The sequence below is a fragment of the Apaloderma vittatum genome, unplaced genomic scaffold (genome assembly GCF_000703405.1).
Source record: "Apaloderma vittatum isolate BGI_N311 unplaced genomic scaffold, ASM70340v1 scaffold1749, whole genome shotgun sequence".
NCBI lineage: Eukaryota > Metazoa > Chordata > Aves > Trogoniformes > Trogonidae > Apaloderma > Apaloderma vittatum.
The window spans coordinates 47658-69289 of NW_009733370.1; the positions used below are offsets into that span (position 1 = coordinate 47658).

The 21632-nt window shown below is 38.8% G+C and overlaps 1 protein-coding gene across 1 annotated transcript in view; it reads right to left on the reverse strand.

Annotated features, from left to right (window-relative positions):
* Positions 1 to 1702: 1702 nt before the first annotated feature.
* The window catches only part of TOX (thymocyte selection-associated high mobility group box), a 47754-nt gene continuing 27824 nt past the window's right edge, over positions 1703 to 21632 (reverse strand). The window contains exons 4-6 of the mRNA XM_009875847.1: positions 15765 to 16151; positions 5358 to 5509; positions 1703 to 3110 (exon numbers count right to left, since the gene is read on the reverse strand). Of these exons, the coding sequence (XP_009874149.1) occupies positions 3074 to 3110; positions 5358 to 5509; positions 15765 to 16151 (576 nt within the window). The 3' untranslated portion in view covers positions 1703 to 3073. The remainder of the gene's footprint in view (positions 3111 to 5357; positions 5510 to 15764; positions 16152 to 21632) is intronic.

Here is a 21632-nt window from a genome sequence, read left to right on the forward strand (position 1 = left end):
AGAGCGTGTTTTACCTTCTAGTAATGAGCTCTTTTATTGCTGGGTTTCCTGTTTACAGAGGAGCCTCACAGGGAATCAGGAATGGGTATTTGGTGAGAGAAGTGGGCATGAATACATTACATTTCATTGTGAATGGCAAGGGCCCTCCATGAATACATTACTTACTGTCTGTGGATGAACGTGGAGTGGGGGGAAATCCTATAGTAGGACCCTTTGAAGAGTTTTCTTTGGGTTAGATGCAGCAGCTGTATGGGATTTCTGCTCAAACCTCTGTGAGTTTAGTGATAGAGAAACTGGGACTCATATCGCCAGAGTGGGGCACGTTGTGAGCAGCAGTAAATTCGAAGAGCCTTTCTTTTTTGAAACCTCTGCTTGCCCTGGTGTAAGCAAATGGGATTTACAACTTGCAGAATGTGTATGTTGCTAACCTTGCATTTTGCCTACCACTTTTTAAAAATAATAATAAAAAAATATTATTTTCAATTAGCAGAAGACATTTTTTTGCCTTGGTTTCTATCACTCTGACACGTCTTTACTATTTACTTGCTGTTACTGTGTTGCTTCAATGTGTAATAAGTTGTTTTGTTCCTGTGTGCTTTCTCATTATGATCGTTATGACAGATGGTGACTTACAACCAATGACTTGGGTATATGTGTTACTGTGGTGACTAAGCCATGCGCTTCAGCGAAGGATGGGGCATACCTTCATGAACTCCAGTGGATTCACCTGCTTACAAAAGGATCTCAGCCTTCCAGCCTCCATTTATTGACAATTTGTATCCACAAAGGCGCAGCTGAAAACACACCACAGGTTCCCCTTCTTACAGACTGAGAGACACCAACTCACCAGAGGTTCATACAGAATAAGTATTTTATTAATGATGTATTTTTTTTATTTACATTAAAGTTTTCTTGTATTTTGAACTCTGCTTGGATACCGAAATTAACAACTTCATGTGACTGCGCACCTGCTCTAAAAGAAATGAAGATAACACAGTTCTTGCCATAAAAGAAAAAGGAAAACTGCCTGTCAAAAGCAAAGCTGATTTTTTCTCATTCTCAGTAATTATTATCTCACTTTAGAATTAATATGAATGGAAAATGTAGTTTACTATAATATAATAAATAGAAGACATTGGGTAATTAGTAGTGCTGGTACATTTCTAAAGTACTAAACAGACAAACAATAAACTGTGAATTTAATCACGAGTTCTCATACAGTTTCAAGACAGGAAAATTAGAGCTCTCAGCTACAGTCATTTGAGTAATCACATCTGATCTGCATTATTTATTAGTTATTACATGCCAAGTGATTCCGATTGTACATTGCCTGAAATCATTCCAAAGCAAGCATGCCTTTGTTTCTGTTTTTAAAGAAAAATCAATGGCATTCCATAATGCATATTTTATCCAAGTTGCTTTCTTTATTTCACATAGAAAATACAAATCAGTGTTACTCTCCATTAATTGGACAGGCATCCAGAATGAAATCATCCAGAAATATATTTTTAGAGCTATCCCTGACCCAAAATATTGACAAAATATCTAATTTTTGATTTTTAGATTTTTTAAATGTCCCTTTCCCTGTTGCTGCTGAACTTACCTTTCACTTTAGAATGTATTTGTGATACACTCCCTAAAACCCTGTAAAACCTTTTGCATGTATAATAAAATGGCTGAAGCATATTTGGTAATACTTCGGTTGGTAATTTTTTTATTTTGATTGACTAATTAATGAAAATTGATGAATTTTCAAGGAGCAGCATCATGAAGTTTTATTCAGTTATTTTCGTTGGTTCCAGTCTTAGTTTTGGGCAACTTCCTGCTACAATGCTTTGAAAAGGGAATTACCTAAAGTACCTTTTATTTTTCCTTTACAACTAAAGAAATACAGAAATAAGTATTGGTTACCTTCATTTGCTGCCAGGAAAGCAGGTTTGGTGTTATATATGTCACTGTAAAAACTAAATAAAGTATTCACACCAGTTGTGAACAATTTGTGCCAGCAAAAGTTAAAGCATCAAAGAAACCTCTTTAAAATGCTAACAAATTTACTTACAAACACCTATATTTATTATTTCATAAATAGGCGCAACAGGTTCCATAAAAAAGATTAAATACAGACACAGTATGAAGAAACAATAATACATAGCTATATGTAAAGGTTATAATTTAGCTGTCTCCAATCTGTTTCTGCATCTAATAAAATATCAGGTAAGCATTTGGCAGTTTTATACATAAACGGACTTAAATGACGTTTACTAACCAGTACACATAAAGTGATTTTCTTTAAAAAAAAGAAGCATTTTTTAGGCAGTACAAAATAAATGTGTTTGCTCTTTATCAACATTAGGTTCTTTTCCCTATTTTTTGTGTTTATTTCATAACACAAAAGCCAATATTTTAGATTGATATAATTTGGGAATATTTTTTTTCTCCAAATACTCTGAAAATATAGAACTATTAATCAGTTGATTAAAAATGAAGTAAAAATATGAATGTTTGCCAATTTAACCCTTATTGTGAAATCAATCAACTGGAATGAGCCAGTTTCAATTACAATTAGCTACAAAAACATTCACATTTTATACTCTAGGAGAGTGTAACATAGATGCTATTTACAAACTTGCTATGACTGCTACATCAAGCCATTTAAAAAGTCTTTAGTAGTTTCATATAAACACCCATTATGAAAAACCAATGGAAAATCCAGGACTTTTATCCGAGACATCTAGAGTTGCTAAGGCAGTTACTATCGCAGCACTTCACAGCAAAAACCAACATAAAATCTGAATGGTCCAAGTTTCCTTCAGGGAAGAAGAAAAGCAACGTCCGTTAAAGGATCTCAGGACAGGGGTGGAAAGGAGAAAGAAAGAGAAAAAATGAGAAGGAAAAAAAAAAGAAGCAAGACTATTTTTTTCCAGAGTGGGTGACCCACAAGCTCAAATAGTCCTAAGTGCTTAGCAACTTGTACTTCCTAATAAAATGCAGAACTGCCTTGACTGCATAAAGCAATCCATGATGAAAAGACTTCCCTGCATTCCTCAGTGGAAAGGAGAGGTGTTTCAGATTTTCAGGTAAGGTAGAGTGCTTTGTCCCTCTGCATGCCCCTGTTCAAAGAGAAAAATAATAAAAGCCTTTTAAAAAAAATTTGAGAAATTTTTAGTCCTATTCTTCCAAAAAGACCCCCACCCCACAACCCTACTGCATGTGATTAATTCCAAGCATATCAGTGAAGTATGGCTGCATTACCACAGTAATAATTAGAAAAAAATCCCAGTGCCATAGAGGCGTGTAGCAACCCAGAGACCACATCCACCTCTAAAATACACAGGACTGGGACATGGGTTTAAGCCCTGGTTTGGGATCACCTACACTAGCAGGTTGGTAGCACTGACCATCCCTCTCACCCTGAGCTGAGGGTTTAGCACAGGTCTCAGAGCGATACTCCATGAACGCCCTACATGATGTGGGCACTTTCCTTGAGAGGACAGCAGAGATTAGTTACATGAACATGGTCACCAGCCACTGATATCTCCATCCTGTTTGATTCACTAGTGCAGACATAGCCGAGAACGTTAGGTTGGCAGGTTCAGGTAAGCACACACAAAGGAACACCAGTAGTTTCTGGCAAAGCCAACTAGACCAACTCTCTACAGGTGATGAGGTTCTTCAGGAGACCTTCCACCAATGCACTTGTGTCTAGCATACATTCAGTTCTTGCTGGGTTTCAGCTTCCACTGAATCATACCAGTTCAGAGCAAAAATGAATCATTTACCAGTTTCTAATTCGGAATAGTCTGTAGAAGTCAGAAAAAAAATACATCATTTAAAACAGAGGATGGGGTTTGGTTAACACTGCAGAGATTTTCTGGGAGAGAGGCTTTACTCCTAATCTCCTGCATCCTTGCCAAAACCTAGCACCAGTTCAGTTCTCCCACAGCTTTACAAGCTTACTTGGTTTGGAGTTCAAGAGTAATATAGAGTAAGCTACACTGCACTGGCAGTTTATGTCAATGCTATAGCAAAGATAGGTTAAGTCCATGCAGACAGCTTCACAAAGGCACATCTACACAGGGTATATACAGGGTGTGCTCAGAGAAAACTTCTGCTGATGCAAAGTTATGCCCTGTGGGCACCTAGAGGGCACTGGTGGGAATGATGGCACATTGATTTTTCCAGAAGAGACCAGGAATCAAAGCTACAGGTAGCTACAGCTTGTTTGACAGAGGACAGTCTATTAAGAACTCAGTGTAAGTGGGATGGGTTGGCTCTTACAAGGACCTGCAACACAAATCAAGATATTACAATGGTACAGCACAGTAGTGCGACTATTCTGCTGTACAAGTGAGCAAGTCATGGGGCAAAAATGATAGGCAAAGGGGAAAGTGATGCAGCTATGCAGATGAGTTAAAGTCTGCCTCAGTGTCAGCAGGTTCTAGTCAGAGTGTTATTCTGAACTAGTGACCAGAAAAAGATTTTTGTTCAGTTCTTATTTGAGTTTCACAATAATGCAAGTAAAATTCTCAGTTTCAGTAAATTTGAGTGAAATTGGTCCTTAATTCTGCTTTGTGTTCATTTGTCTGGGCTAGATTTGACACTTTGGTAGCAACCAAGAGCTTTTATTTGCCTTTTCCTTGAGTATTTATGCCAAGGTCAAGGGGAAGTCAGGCTGGTGGATATGTTCACAAGGCACAATATCTATAATTTAAAACTAAAAAGATATCTTCTGTTCACAGTCTTAAATGTTTTCAGGAGGTTCCTGGCACAGTAACATAGCTCCACAGAAACGATACTGCAGAGGAGTTGAAGATTTGAAAGGTCTACTAACCTTATGGTAAGGGCAAAGAGCTCCTACAAGTACAGTGTTTTGTTTCTGCTTACAGTCATGTGATCTTTGAGGAATTCCCTTCCACTATCTTGTATCCCATGCACCACCTCTGCATCTCACTGATGTGGTTTCTCATGACCCAAACTAGTTGTTTTTGCTCTCCTCAGCAATAGTCACTGCAGAAAATAATTCATGCCATTTGCCTCTCAAGTAGAGGCAGTGATTTTAAAACTCGTTTCCTACCTAACCCCTAAGATTTCAGTTCTCATTTTCTGAGAAATTCAAGTTCTCTAAGACCAAAGTGTATGTGCTGTGATAATGTGACCACAATGTCTAGTAAATGTACGCATTGAAAACTTGTTATCCCACAGGAGTTTAACTGCTGTATAAATACAATGCTATCACAGATGCGCTTGTGAAATATTATAGGGAAACAGGCAACAAAGCGGTTCCCAAATACTCCATCAGATACTTGTGTCATGAATGTTGCTCAGCACAAGGTGGCATTCATTCACTGGCTGCTTACCCATTACTGCAGTAGTCATTATTCCAGTCCACAGTCTGTGCTGGAGGATTTCTGCACCCTGAACGAACATACTCCATTGCTTGGGTAACAACTTGTGCAGCTGTTGATGTTGGATTGATGATATTCTGATAATCAGGCTGAAGAGTAAATCCCTAGAGGAGAAAGCAAGTACAATACAACGTACAGAAAGCAAGCAATGGATTGGGTGCATTAAAAACCGGACGAACAGCGTGTCCTGTGAAATGGCAGAATACTTCTTTTCCAGGTGTTTTAAGCTGTCAGATTTAAAATAAGAAAACATTTGTAGATGCTTTCAAAGTTTTAAAATCTTTCTTTGGTTTGGGAAATGAAACACTGCCAAATCTTTGTTAGTTATTACACAGCCACAGGATGGAACTGAAAGGGACAGAGCACAAACAATTCAAAACCAAGAGAACAACTCAATCAGCACTAGGGCAAAAAGATCTGTTTGCTCCTTAGAGCTTCCATTTAGATTAAACGTAAGGATACACACTAGTCGTTAATTCCCAGAATATGCAACAGAATCTTTTTGAAGGATGTAGGCAGCAGGTGGCTGACTGTTTTATTAGACTACACCTATTCACATATTATTCTCAAACCCCTTTTTCTTCATTCAGTCACAAAGGGACCATCTGCTGCTTCTTTTATTTGTACTTCTCTCTCAACTAAACAGAAATTCAACTAAAGCTTTTTAACAGTTGTTGGACTAATGTAGCAAAAGTAGCACAGAGTAACTTGCTTTTTTGAAACCAAGAAGACAATAATAAAAGTGGAAGTTACAAAATGACATGTAACCCGTTCCCTGAAATATCTGTCATATGAAAAGTCATAATAATTTTTAGTTCTTTTGATATATGGGAGTGTTTAAATGTTGTGTTTCAAAACCAAGGGAACAATTGAAATTTCAAGGCTAGTGTATCTGGTTCACCCTGCATAAATGTACATCATGTTCCTGTAAAGTTCGAAGAACTACATTGGGTAAAAGTATGGGAATGCAATTGATGTCTTCTGAAAAAGAACAGATCAAACTCCTTCCCGGGGCAAGAGCATTCAATTCCCACTCAAGTTAACTGGATATGTAGCTGCTAAAACAGCAATTGAACTTGAACCAAGTTTAAAAACCCACTCCTTCTGACCAAAGTCTACATACAGAATAGACAGGATTAAAGCTCATAGGTTTTAGTTTTAAATTCTAATGCATTATGTGTGATCACTTCTTATACACAGACTTCACTAGGACAGGAATATTGCAGAAAGTTGTGGTTTTTTCTGCAAGTTTAACAACTTAACCATAATCAAGACAAACTAATATTTTCAGTTTTTGTCTGGTCCCCTCCATCCATAATAATCAGCTTCCTTCAAATATAACATGTCACTTCTTCGCATTGGTCTGTCCTGGAGGTCTCGTGAGTGTTCCGCCTTGCCCGTGCCTCTCATCTACACTGTCAGCTCCCACCATTCATTCTGATCACAGATTTTAGCCTAGGCCATAAAGGAGTGCAAGTTTCTGCCATAATCTCTTCCATATGGAGAACATCCTGAGTCACACTTCAGTACTTCAAATGCTCTTTGAAGCCTCACTTTGTCCCTGATGACTCCAAACCCAGATTATTAGCAGTGGGCAAGTTCACAGCTGAATTCTGCATCTAGTTATCATATAACTTATATATTGCTCTGCTCATAACGTAAAATAAACTCCACCCATGGTGTGGGAGTGTGTAAACCCCACACTCTGTACACTGCTTTTTCACCAAGCTTTAAACCAGCACATCAGGTTTCATAAACAACCCCCACGCCTGCAACTGATCCAAAGGAAACGCTAATCAAGTGGATTTCCCAATGACTTTAATTGGAGTTTTGTGTAATTAGAAGGCAAAAAATTTGACTTTGTATGTCACCCTCATCATTTTTATATAAAACATCACCCATAAGGGTCTTTCTAATTTAGGTATAAGAGGAAACTAGACACAGAAACACATTCTACCCTCAGGCACTCAGGTTTCTCTTTGGTAGCAAAGCCCCATAGCTATTTCTTATCAGTATTCATGAAACAATCATAAATACGAGAAAAACACAGTATGCAGTGCACTAGAAGCAGTGCTGCAGTGAAGCATGCAAATGAGCAGGCACAGAGACTCAAGTATTCACGCCGCAAGAAGAGACAGTTCTCCAAATCAGAGGAAGAGACCATTAGCACAGTATCTGTTCCATTTCTTCTGGACTTAGGACAAATAAATAGCTTAGATGCTGGAGGATGGTCTGTGGTTTAAAAGCCAGCTCCGAACTGGGCTGGGACTTAGTCTCATATTTTCTCTGTGACCACAGACAAATTGCTTTGGCTTTCTTACAGAATCATGTAATAGTTTAGATTGGAAAAGACCTTTAAGATCACCAAGTCCGACTTAACCTAGCACTCCCAGGTCCACTACTAAACTGTTTCTGTAAGTGCCACATCTACATGTCTTTTAAATACTTCCAGGGACAGTAACTCAACCACTTCCCCAGGCAGCCTGCTCCAATGTTTGATAACCCTTCTGATGAAGAATTTTCTCCTAACGTCCAATCTAAATCTTCCTTGGCACAACTTGAGGCCATTTCCTCTTGTCCTGTCTTGGTGAGAACAGACAGACTCCCACCTCACTATAACCTCCTTTTGGGTAGCTGTAGAGAGCAATAAGGTCTACCCTGAGCCTCCTTTTCTCCAGGCTAAGCATCTCAGTTCCCTCAGCTGGTCCTTATAAGACTTCTTCTTGAGACCATTCACAATTTTTGTTGCCCTTCTTTGGACACGTTCCAGCACCTCAATGTCTTTCCTGCAGTGAGGCTTCCAGCATTTATGTGCCTTTGGACTGAATTGGCAGCTCTCCTGTTAAGGTTGGGACCATGGATCCAATTCTCTTATCTGTAAAATAAGGGGCAACAACATATTCATCTTGCACCTGGCAAGTCTCTTTAGTTTATAACTGCCTGGCATTGGGGACTGTTTCTTAGGACACCCTCAAGCAACAGGTTTTAACATGGTGCAGAAGTATCTGAGTCAGGCTCCAGATCCCGAAGGAGCTGACCTGCCACAGCTCAGCAGTCCCGCTGGGGTTCAGGGCTACCAGAATATTAGCAATGTGGGTGTCGGAAAACAGACTTGTTAAGGCGAAGTAATTTAAGAAACCTGAACTCAATATGAAGGTCTGATAAAGTGTGGTGATGCTTAAGATGTAAACAATAATTACTTCAGCTTTTTCATCATCAGGAAAAGCTCTGGAAATATAGATCCGTACAACAGAGGGAGACAGCCTTGTTCCAGGCTTGTAGTAAATATTTTTTGTATTATTTATGTAAGCCCTTAGCAAACAATGATGAGATAAAGAGTGCTCAGAAAATGAGTGCTTCAAGATCTAATTAAACAATGCTGAATGTTTTTGCATTGTAATGCTCAAGAGAAAATCGCCAACTGTTTTGCAACATGCCTAGAATTTTAAATTTCATTTTCTTGTTCCAGATTGAAATAAAAATAGGGAACTTGATAAAGATTAATTTGATGTCAGGAGGGACATTTGCTCTTTAATTAGATTTCTGTAGCCTTAGCAGTTTCGTTGTGCCACTGTAGCAAGTCCTAAAAAGCCTGCAGCAGAACTAAACAGTGATCCTCATCTCCACACTTTACTGGGAACTAATTTCATTTCCTGCCTGTCTGGAGAGGTATTTTCAACAGGCATCAATGTTTTTGTCTTCACAACTGATTTATTCATCAATCTCAATGTGATATTTTAAACCTTTAAATTACATCCAAATCCTAAAGCATCTGTTTATTACACAAGGAAATTGAAAATCTGTCTGTGTGATATCATACAAAGATTTTTCCTTAAGGTTATAAAGGAAGTTGACAGATATTAATGATTTTTTTTTTCTCTTGACCTCATTCAAAGACAAAGCTTAACAAAAAAGAAGAAGAAATCTGGACAAATACAGCAGGTCCCTGAGTTTACTGTATATAATATATACCAGAAAAAATGAGGCTATTATTTTTGGCAGGCTATGCAATCATCTTGTTGTATACATTTATTTTCTAAAGGAAAAGAAATACCTAAAAGTAGACTGAAATGAATTATTATTTAAAAAAATAATAAATAAAATGTGACATACATTAATCTTCTGCTTCTTTGCTATGCATACACTTGCATCCATGGTTACTAGACATTAAGAATCTAGTTTTGCTTGCTCTACTTGCGAACCAAAGTGGGACAGAGATTGTAGTGGGGCTCACCATCCCACCCAATGCCAGGGTGAAGAATTTTGAGCAGGGAAGGAGATGCTTCCAGTAGGGCTACTTAAAAGGGCTCCTTAACTATGACTGGCCGTATTTGGGAGGGAGTGAATCCTTGGTCTTATCACTCACCACACAAAACAGCACAGTACAACAGACTGGAGAGCAGGATACACTCAGAAAGAAGCACAAATATCTGTGTTAGTAGAGAAGAGAAAGAATGACTTTGCAAGAGAAAACAGGCTGCAGCTTCAGATGCTGTTTTTGCCTGCAACTTGGAGAAATTGTGCTGATTTGGATAAGGGTTAAGATTCAGACCATCTTATCCCAACTAAGCAAAAATTAAAAATCATGTCAAACCTAAGAAAAAGATGGAAGAGAAGCAACTCTGTATCAGTAAAAACGTATCATAGTGATGTGATGCTCACATGAGAATTTAATGAAAGAAAAATTCCATTCTTCTATGTGTGATGCGGTTGACACTCTGGAGGGAAGCAATGCCATCCAGAGGGACATGGACAGTCTTGAGGGCTCATGCAGACCTCATGACGTTCAACAAGGCCAAGTGCAAGGTCCTGCACCTGGGCTGAAGCAATCCCAAGCACAAATACAGGCTGGTCAACGAGTGGATTGAGAGTAGCCCTGCAGAGAAGGCCTTGGGAGTGATGGTAGAAGAAAAACTGAATATGAGCCAGAAACGTGCACTCAGAGCCCAGAAAGCCAATTACATCCTGGGCTGCATCAAGAGAAGCATGGCCAGCAGGTCGAGGGAGGTGATTCTCCCCCTCTACTCTGCTCTTGTGAGACCCCACCTGCAGTGCTGTATTCAGCTTTGGGGTCCCCAATACATGAAGGACATGGACCTGTTGGAGCGAGTCCAGAGGAGGGCCACCAAGAATATCAGGGGGCTGGCACACCTTCGCTATGAGGACAGGCTGAGAAAGTTGGAGTTGTTCAGCCTGGAGAAGAGAAGGCTCTGGGGAGACTTACAGCAGCCTTCCAGGAGCTGAAGGGGACCACAGGAAAACTGGGGAAGGACTCTTTATCAGAGAGTGTAGTAGTAGCATGAAGGTTAATGGTTTCAAACTGAAAGAGGGTAGACTCAGATCAGATGTTAGGTAGGAATCTTTTACTGTGAGGGTGGTGAGACACCGGAACAGGTTGCTCAGAAAAGCTGTGGATTCCCTCTCCCTGGAAGCATTCAAGGCCTGGTTAGATGGGGCATGGAACTACATGACAATTAAGGTCCTTTCCAACCGAATCCATTCTGTAAGTCCTATGATTTATGAGTTTACTGTGATTTTTCCAGTGTGACAGAAGTGGATGAAAGAAAAAATGCTATGCAGTGAATTTAGACTTTAGCATGGTTCCTCTTAATAACATTTAAGAAAAATATAATATATTTCAGAATTGGAAGTTAAATATAACAAAAAACAGGATCTAACTTAAATCTAAGTATCAGAATAGAACTAACTGCCCATTTTTTAGAGTCTAAATGATTAACACTGTAAATGAGCACCCCAAAAGCCTATAGTAGTGCCCATTATTTAATTTATTCGTTACCTGTTTTGGAACAGAAAAAGACAATACAGTCTCCTTTGCAGAAGTTACAAAAGTTTTTAGATAACTCAAAGATTGTTTAAAAGAGATTAAAAACCATTTACCAATGCTAGGCATATGACCAAAATGCTAATACCTAAATTTTACTTTGCCTTGTGCATTTCAGAATTTGGATGCATTGCATCAGCTGCATACTCCACAGAATTAATTGATTTTAAAAGTAACAGAAATTGCACAGTCACTGAGGATTTTTGGCTACCAGCACTTCTGATCTTCTTGATGCTCTGTAGTTTTTGTGTACTCCTGAAGGAGACTGCCCTTCTCCAGCTGGCAGTCTCTCTTGGTTTGGCAGCTGCACACGTGCAGGCAAGGACCACTGGAAGTGGAGGAGGACACGTTGTTCCCTGCGGAGCTGATCAAGATCAGCTCATTGTCCTGGCAGCAATGAGGGCAGCACTCTCTCCCCCAGGTCAGCACTTCTTATCTGTCATTGCCTAAAGGTACTCACAGACAGTTTTGGAGAACTGTGTTCCTGCCTCCCAGGACTGAAATCTAGATCTTTATGTGATTTTTCTTGGAGCTGGCAGTCCTTCAGACATACTACAAGAGGGTCATTGATAAGAAACTATCCTCCCTCTGGGACAAAACAAATGATCAAATCTCCTGCAACCACAGTGTTAAAGCAGGTAGAGAGCAGGCACTTCCAGAGCCTGCTACCTTTGAGTGTCACACTAGTAAGTCACTAACTATTTCAGAGCTGGATGTTGAGGAAAAAAAGGAAAAAAATCAGAACCAACCATTGGTAGCTGTGTCTGCTGCTTCTGACATGTCCATGGCACAGCCGTCTGTCTGCAATGGTGGTGTTCAGCCAGCTCAGTGTGTGAATGCCCAGAGTAGAACACAGCTAGGAAACTCTTGGCAGACTTACCCTTCTCTTGCCCGTTCAGTTTCATGCTGCAGTGTGACTTAGAAAATTTACTTTATTTCTTTTTAAAGTGTATTCATCGGTGTGGAACGAGCAGTGGTGAGGAGGTTTCAAAAAAAAAGAAAATGTCTCCTGTTGCTAGTCATGCTGTGGGGAGCAGGATGTTAATTACCTTCTGCTTACATAAATTAGATGGCCACTGGAGTCTTTGGAAAAGGCTTAGAGTGGCCACACCTTTAGCATGGAGTAAATCAAACAGCTGAGGGAAGTAAAAACAAGCTGAATTAAATGCAGCTATGGCTTCTGCTTTATCAGACTACATATTCTCCCATTATTCTTGGTCGTCTTTTTATGTAGCTCAGTGGTCTGCACTGTGCTGCTGGAACTGAACCTCACATCCAGAGTCCTCCTTCCCTCCTCATCACAGGGTGGACATACAGGGTGGTGTCTCTTCTCTGTCCTCATTGCTGTTGACTCTGTGGGGCTGTCTCCATTTGGAGGGCTCGCTTTTTTCCCCACCAACTCTTCTCCTCTTTAACGTGCTCTGTGATCAGCAGAGTGTTTGCTCAGTTTTGAGAAGAGGGAAGAGCAAAGTCTTTTCACAATTGAGTTCAAATAAAGGCCTTTACCTTCAGGTTATAGCTTCTTGACTTGCTATTTGCCTCCTGGTGGCCGACCTATCCTTCCTGCTCTAATGCAGTATGAAAACCTGGGCATTGTGTTTTCTAACATTTCTTGAGCATAACTAGAAACAGTCATACCTAAGAGACTAGACAGGATACCACTGTTGTGCTCTGACATGGCAAATGATAGCATTGTTAGTACACTTGCTGTCCTAAAATTTAACACATGCTTTGCTTTTTCATTGTTTCCATCACTATTTAAAAGAAATGGATTCCACTTTTAAACTTAATTCACAGACTCCATAAAATGTTGTACGCTAAAAAAAATAAATTAAAAAATATTACAAATATTCCAAAATGTAATTATATAATTTTATAGAGCTCAAAAGCAGGAGTGTAAGAAATAAAAACTGTCTTGCAGATGTTCCACAGCGCTTGAAGAGAAATATAGTTTGGCAGTGTAGCATTTCAACAGGTAATAAGCACCTGTCACCTTGAGTGAAGCTCAGAAACTTCTCACCCAGGTATCTTCATTGTAAGCATCAGGTTTTATGGCTAAGGAATGGGAATTGGTAAAAGGTATTTAAGCTAATATTTCATGAGTTTAACAATGGAAAGCAGGAACCCAGAGCTACAGCATTTTTTTCCTTTATTGTATTCCTAGTTAGTAAAGCAAAAGACTCATCATGGCACAGGTCTACATATTGACTTCTAGGTACCTGTTTTCTACAACCTGGCATCCTGCGTTTTCTCTTAAGCTAGAAAAAACTCAACTGCATGCCACACACCTCACAGATGAGTGAAAGTACTCTCAAGCCACTGGCATGCACACCATATGCTACAAGTGTGCAACTTGGTAAAATAAACCATCTGAGGATTCTTAGTATCTTACCTTTTTTGCAGTATGTAATGGTTTGGAATAACACCTAAGTGTCTGGATTCATACAATAATGATGATGTTTGTATACATATGTAGGCATCTAACATCTGCATTACATCTTTTGCTAGAAACTACTGTTCTATTAATTTAATAACTAAAGCCAGATTTTCAAATCTGTTCAGTAAATTACGCCTATCAATGATTCTGAAAAAGACATAAGGGGTTTGATCTTCTATAGCTCTGCACTGGACAAATAATCTACAAGTGGCACTGAACTTGGCAAACAATCTGAACTTGGAAGACTGAATCACTTTACCAGAAAAACTTGCTGAAATACAACTATTGCATTAACTTGCATTAAGTCTCTGTTCATTGCTTTGTCCTTTGTCTCTCATTGCCCTGAGTTTTCAGGTTCAAAGAGGATTGCAATAGACAGGATCTCTAAATAGACCCTCCTGGCTCACCTGTCTAGGACCTCCCTAGATAATTCTAGCTGTCCAGGCTTGAGGTTAACTCCTGAGTTTCTCTGAGACTTGAACATGGGCTCTCCCAGGACACTCACATCAGGACACTGGGTTTCTAACTAATAGGAAAACCTTCAGGAGTACATGACAGTAAAAGACTTCACATTTGTGTGGCCATAAGTCTGTTAAGTGTGTTTACTCTGACTGTAAAAAATAAACTGGACTAGGAAAAAGTTGTAAATACTTTACAAATTTTCATTCCTGATTACTCCAAATCACTCTTTAAAACAAGATCAAAGTCTCTGAAAAAAATTCAGATCCTTCTGAGAACACCTTGGTTTATCTTCTGAAAAAGACTGCTTTCGACTCTTTTTATTAATTTTTTTGTGTGTGTCCTGCTTTGGAAAATTTCTTTCCCTGTTAAATTGTTCTCCCAGATAGAACCTGTGTTTTTTGTTCAGGTAGTCTCACGTCTAAAGACCAGTCTTGAGATTAAATGTTTCCAGTTTGGAAAGCAAATGCCTTGTTAGCAAAAGTGAATATACAGAGATACTCAAAACATGCAGCAAGTTCATGACTATGTATTATCAACCAGAACTGACAAGTTTTTCGTGTACAAGTTTTGTATATTCTTGCAACTCATCCAAAAAAATTTTCATTCTAATGCCTCTTTGCCAAGCAAGATCTTATTATTGATAGTCAGTTCTCATGCAATACAAAAGGAGAGTTAATCTGTTCTAACACTCCCTAGGCCTGCACCCAAAAGTCACAATATTATGGTTGGCCTGCATTCATTCAGAAATGTATTGAAAATCAACTATCTAAAACATCGAGAATGCAAAAGAAATTAAAAAAAAAAGCCATCATATTGGGATACTGAGGACGGACCATTTATTTCCAGAAGAATTGAAGTTATGAATGCAGCATAAACAAACATACTCCTGCTTGTTTATTCTAGCATGTTTAACACGACCTGTGTTGCTTCAGGTTCCCTCTGTCTGTTCCATGCATTTTGTTTCTAAAATGTGTTTCCTGGAGACTTAACATTTCACTTATATTTCAGAATACTCTTAGATTTGCAGTTGGATCTATGGACACAATTCTGCTTAGAAGATGCCTCCTGAATTTGGTGGGGAGACAGAGCTAGTGTTCAGAAGAATGTGGTGAACATAAGCGCTACCACAAACAGTTCTACTGAAGTTCCCCATATTGTAGGTAAACTTACTTGTTTGTTTTCTGCCTTTGAAACACTAACCTCCCAGACTATACTACTGGGGATTTGGAACTCTGCAAAATTAAAGCTAAACCATACCTCTAAATATCTCTCACTATGACAGAACAAGGGGTAATGGATTTAAACCAAAGGAGAATAGGTTTAAACTGGATTTTAGGAAGAAATTCTTCATTACGAGGGTGGTAAGACTCTGGAATAGATTGCCCAGAGAAGCTGTGGAGGCCCCCTCCCTGGAGATGTTCAAGGCCAAGCTGGATGAGGCCTTGAACAACCTGGTCTAGTTAAGGGCATCTCTGCCCATGACAGGGAGGTTGGACTAGATGACCTCTAAGGTCCCTTCCAACCTAAACCATTCCACAATTCTATGATTTTCAACTTCTGGAGGACTTTTCTCCACCCCTCAAATAATTCCCCAGACAAATGAAAAGGTCGAACTTACTTGCTGCATTGTAGGTGAATGTAAAGTAGACTGGACCTGCATTGGTAGCTGGTTTCCAATGGACTGCTGCATTGAAATCGGCTGGTGCTGCTGGATGTTGAGATGCTGGTGCAGAGGGGGGCTGATCTGAAGAGGCGGTGGTGGGGACACAGCCATGTTTGCTATGGAAACAGTCACTGGCATTTGGTTGTTGGGCTTGGGTGCTATGTTCCTGGGGATATTGGCATGCATGGCAGTGATGTGAGGATTCATTCCTGGTTGTTGGTGGTAGTGGGAACTGAGGTACAGTGCAGAGTGAGCCTGGGCAGGCCCATGAAACACCGACTGCTTTGAATTCATCATCTGAGGTTGGGGGGAGGCTTTAACATCAACAGGTTCACTGTAGCTCTGTTGCAAAAAAACAAAAAAACAGACAATACTTAGAAGCTACAAAATGCTGCTGTTCTACTCCCTGAAGTCTGTTTAAGAGTCACACCATGGGAAAACACATTGTCCTTGAAATGGAGTTTGGTTATTATACTAGAAAAAGAATTAATCCCTTTTACCTTACACTTTTCTCTTTAACATTGTAAAAAAAAGAAGTTAACTCTTCTGTTTCCTGGTCTAGCCTGACATACTGCTTTTTCCAGCCTTGGAACTGGCATCACTGACCTAATAACCTACACCACAATGACAACCAAGCCTGTCACATTTACTCACATAAGCAGCCACTACTATTGTCCTCCAATTTAATGGCCTAGCTGAAAAGAGATTCAGAAGGGTGAGTTCCAGATAAAGTCTGCAGTGATCTTTGACATGTCTCATTTTCCCATCTACTAACGAGGGATAAGAATTTCAGTGTCTTTTGCCACACATGTTGATAACTGCTAGCAGTGCTTTATCAGTTAGTTATCAGAAGCTGAACTCCATCCACAGTTGTTCTACTGCATTGAATAAATATGCTAGTTGCTGTGCCAATACCTTTATTTTGAAGTATTCTGTGATGGGATGCTACCCATGCATGTATTAAACATACTTCATGAGCATGCATTCAGAAAAATAAGAATATTCTGAGTAATTTCACTTTTAGCAGAACTTTCTTTGTTAATCCAGTTCATAAAGTTCTGAAAATTCTGCATAAAGCTGATGTCTGTAAAAATGTTAGACTGCAGCAGACACAGGGAAGCTATCTTACTAAAGCTGGAAGAATATTGAATAGAATATTAGAAAATGCACAGTTTCAAGAATGTTGTGATCTACTCTGATTTCCTAAAGCTACTAGCAATAAAAACCTTCAATTAATTAATATGAACTTTAATAATACTTTTTGTTCTAATATTTATAACTTGTTGCACTTTATTTAAACTCAATTTGTTGTTTTCCTTACCCTTAGACTTTCTGAATGCTGTGTGCTGAAATAAGTGATAAAAAAAATTAAGAATTAACTCCCATAAGCTTATAGCTGGGGGTTATAATTTGCAGTTAAGTCAAACTGGGATTAATAGTCAGTGAAAGGTGAAACATGCTGGAAAAAAATGGCAGAAATGTCCCTCTGGAGAAAGAAGTCACTTTGTCAAAACAAGGGCTGAAAGATGCATATATGCCCTTATTCTGTGACCTCCATGTCATGTTTGCTCAGTTTACAAGTCAGAGTAAGTTTCATGTTACTCTCAGCACTCCAGGGTCAGTGAAGTCTATTTGTATTCTCTCTGAAGGATGTACAATCACCAACAATCCGCTGACATGCGCATTACTGAAACTGCTTCATCATATGCGATGATAAAGATAACTTAATTTTCCCTAAATATAGTTGCTGTTCCATTAGCAAAAAACCCCTTGTTTTCTCCAGTAACCTAAGGACAATTAAATGAATATGATAAAATAAATGCAAATCTCTGCCTCTGTGGATGTGCCCAGCTCTGCTCGCATGTGGGTGCACACGTGTGCAATATATATTATATGCATGTTTGCAGGATTCAGACACAGACATAAACTCCCACAGACAGTAAACGATGAAATCTGAAAGTAGGTGCCAAATCTGCATGCTTTTTGGTATTATTTTTAAAACACTGAACTAATGTTCCTGACGACATGAGAAATATTTTCCACTCCTCTTCCCAGCTGTGTTTCTAGGACACCCTTGTGAGGGTGGGAGCAAAGACTGGCAGGTATGCCAAAAGTTCAGAGATGCAGAAAAAGGTTTGATAATTACCAGCATGGTCAGGACCCTCCTCTTGAGTGTCCCAGGCTCTTTACACATTACAGGAAGTGTATGCTGTGTTCTTTCTTGAGAAACTTGAAGTTTTACCGAGAGCATCGTTCTCAAATGAAAGGAGTTTGCTTTTCCATAATGTTGCTGGGGGGCTGTATCTGGTCCAAGCAGGGATAATTGCTCCTGAAGTGTCTCAGGGCAGATCAGTTAAACAATTCCTCCTGGTGAGGAGGTATCAAAAAGTCTTTGCAGAACTATCTGTGACATACTGATACATACTTGTATTTCGTTTGTGACCACAAAGATGCTGCTGTGCATCTCTTTAATAAAGATATCAGGAACCAATTTAATTACTGGGTAATTCTGAGTTCATACAGAAGTCGTGAATGTATAGCCTATGTTTTATACTTCAAATACAAAGTTATGTTATGAGGAAATGTACAGTCTCAGCCAAGAGATGAATAATACTTGCTTTATCTCTGAGAAGAGCATCTGCAAAGTGATCAAAAAGGATTGTTCCGGTTGTCTCAAATTATCAATCAAATTTCTATATGTTTCACTACCTTCTGATCCAGTGAAAATCACAACAGTTCAGTTTCAGATCAAGTACTCTGCTGTTACTGAGGAGGCGTTAAATCATATGTGATCTGAAGCCAAATTGTCCAATATCAGTGTAAAACACATCAATATTAACATTTACTAGGAATCTTGATAAATGAACCCATTAAATGCTATTTTCCAGCATACTGCACTTTCAGCTTTTTCTAAGTCTGGTTCAGAAACACAGATTTTATAAGAACTGCTGAGGGTAATGGAATAGGTGATGCCAAATATTTTGGCTTTGGCTTGTTGCTTTACCGTGAAATACACCAAGTGGTATATGATAGATTGCACTGTAATTTTGGACACAATTACTGCTTTCACACATTTGACTGGGCATTGCACCTGCCCTGTGCAGCATCAAATAGTCTCAGACTAGTACTTTTGTTGTGCGTAAAACTAGGAATTAAGAAAGAAGGGATTTGATTAGCCAATATGGGCTTCAAATGCACAGTTGTGTTCCCTAACTTTGCAGGTTGGAATTCAGTCTGTTTTCTCTTATTTATCCAAGGAGAAGAGCACAGAAATAATTTTTTTAAAATACACAATTAACTAATCTGCCTAAAACCAACACAGACAATTTACATCTCTAATTTTTTTGGCATGAAGTTATAGGATACAATCCATTTAAAGATATATGCAGTGGAGACTGAAATAACAAGGCTCTACACACAGGCCACCATTGAAGCTTACTATCTCCTACATGTGACAAGGTCTTCTACTGGACGTGCGGCGATAAAATCTTCAGTCACTTCTATGAGAAGTGCACACCCACCGCTAGAGGGTGACAGAATATCATAGTATAATGGTGGATGTGGCATTGTATACAGACATTAGGAAATGTACACTAGGACACAAAACAGCTTTTCTTTGCTAGTCCTTTACACGCGTTGAGTGGCTTCTACTTGTTCTGGAGTTTAGGTCAAAGCCTTACTCTAAATCTTTCGAGTTCTTCATAGGCTAGGAGTAGGGTTTCTTATGGTCCTACCTCTCCAGCTAACATTGTCATCTAATGCTGTTGGCTACATTAAAAAAATAAAAAGTAGAAGGTGAAGATAAGGTAGGTAAGCCAAGCAATGGAATGCTATAGAAAAAATATGACTGCCCGTTAGGCACAACACAAAACCACCTTCTTTTTTTCCCATGAAAATATTTGTTTTACTGAAATATGAAGACAAAGCGGGAAGACCATTGTGAAATCCCAAAAGAAAGAGAATGAAAGTAGAACAGACATAGGGAAAGGAAGGAAATAAAATAAACACTACTGTAACTCTGCTGATAATGAATATAATTCTATTAATTAAAAGTACTGGCACATGACCCTCAGTCCATAAAATGATTCTACTTGTATCATTCTTTCCAAGCAAAGTGTGGTGATACAGATGAATGATGGTCTTCAGAGAAAGTGTTGAGAGTTGATAATTATGCACAAAATTTGGGAAGTGCTGAATCAAGTTCCTTCCCCAGTTTTCACCAGACTCATGCCTTTTCATGCAATTCTACAGCAAAGCAAACTTTCCCATCCACCTTCTATTCCCTATCGTGTGCCAAAAACTCCTTATGCACAATTGCCAAATTAAAGAATTAAATTAGGTTAAGGGGTTGAGCATTGCTCATTCAGTTGTACTTTTAAGCTGTTCTGTTAAGGAGAACTGCCATGGGACTAACGGTCCTACATATCACAGACTGAATTCAGGCACAGGGCAGTTGATCAGTCTCTTAGAGGAAAGTGACACTGGGATTTCCCTCACCCCAAAACATCTAATCCACTCCTACAGCTGAGAAATGATTTTTGGTATGGACACCCTGTTCAATTTAGTGGTGTCAGAGAATATAGTAACAGCCTAGTGATGCCGTTCTGGCATCTCCACAGCTTCCTTTGGTATATAATAATACTTCCACTTTGAAAAGCTGCACTTTAAACCCCCACCTGTATATCTGGGTAACAAAACAGCTGTTGAAACCTATACACAGATTTTGTTTCTTTTTCTAACTTGTGGCTGCCTTCTGGCTACTGTTGGCTCTTCTAAACCACCTTCTGTTGGAACATAAAAGCAACATCCATGTGACTGAAAGTAAAGCAAGGACACGTTTTAACAAGGCGGGTATTCTGAGGGCCTCATTCTTAGACTACTGAATTTAATGGGAAGTCTCCTATTAACTTACATGGAATTTGGATGAGAGCTCAACTGTTACTACTGAAGTCCATTTGATTTTCCATGAAAACCACGTAGAAACTGGCTAAAAGAGGCTGGGAATCATTCCCAGCTGATGAACACTACTTTTGACCTATGTCTCTTCAGAAGCATACCTAGGAACTACAAGGGCCTATACTTTCTTCATTATGTTTCCTTTTTTTTTAACATGTTAACACAGTTATTGTTAGAAATGTTGCCAGCAAATAGGACCATATGGATATATATACACATACGTATTTGAACATCTTCAATTTACACATATGCATGCTTTATATTTAGCATTCTTATCTGCTGTAGCATATGATACCATAATATATGATGATTAAATATTCGCAATAATTTTATTTTAGTAAGCAGTTCTTAACTAGTATAGATATTTGCAACACAAAATCAAAAAGTCAGTGTTGCCTCAAAGAAACCATAGTTGTTCTACTGATAGAGAAGAAAGATTTTTTTTTCCTTAATCTATTGATTTTACAAAATTAGTTAATGATCAAAGCCTTTCAGTTGGAGCAATATAATTTCAGTTGCTTACAGACCAGACATTATCAAAATAGTTTTTCATTAACATCAGCAATTAAGTTCCTCTTTATAGTAAAATAATCAGTAAATACATTCGGTACATTCAGAATATTCAGTAAATATTCTGGGTACTGTTGGATGCCTACATGTCTCTTAAATATGTGGTGAAAGACCTCCTCAGGGGCAAAACCATGAGCCTCATTGCCAATATGGCTAGCATAAACTTTTTATCGATACAAACAGCTTTTCTTGTGGATAAACATAACCTACCCCAAACTTAGAAGATTTTTTACATTGCCAAAATGGTGTAACATAGTTTTATGTTAAATGAGAAACAGGTGCTTCTCTTTAAATGAG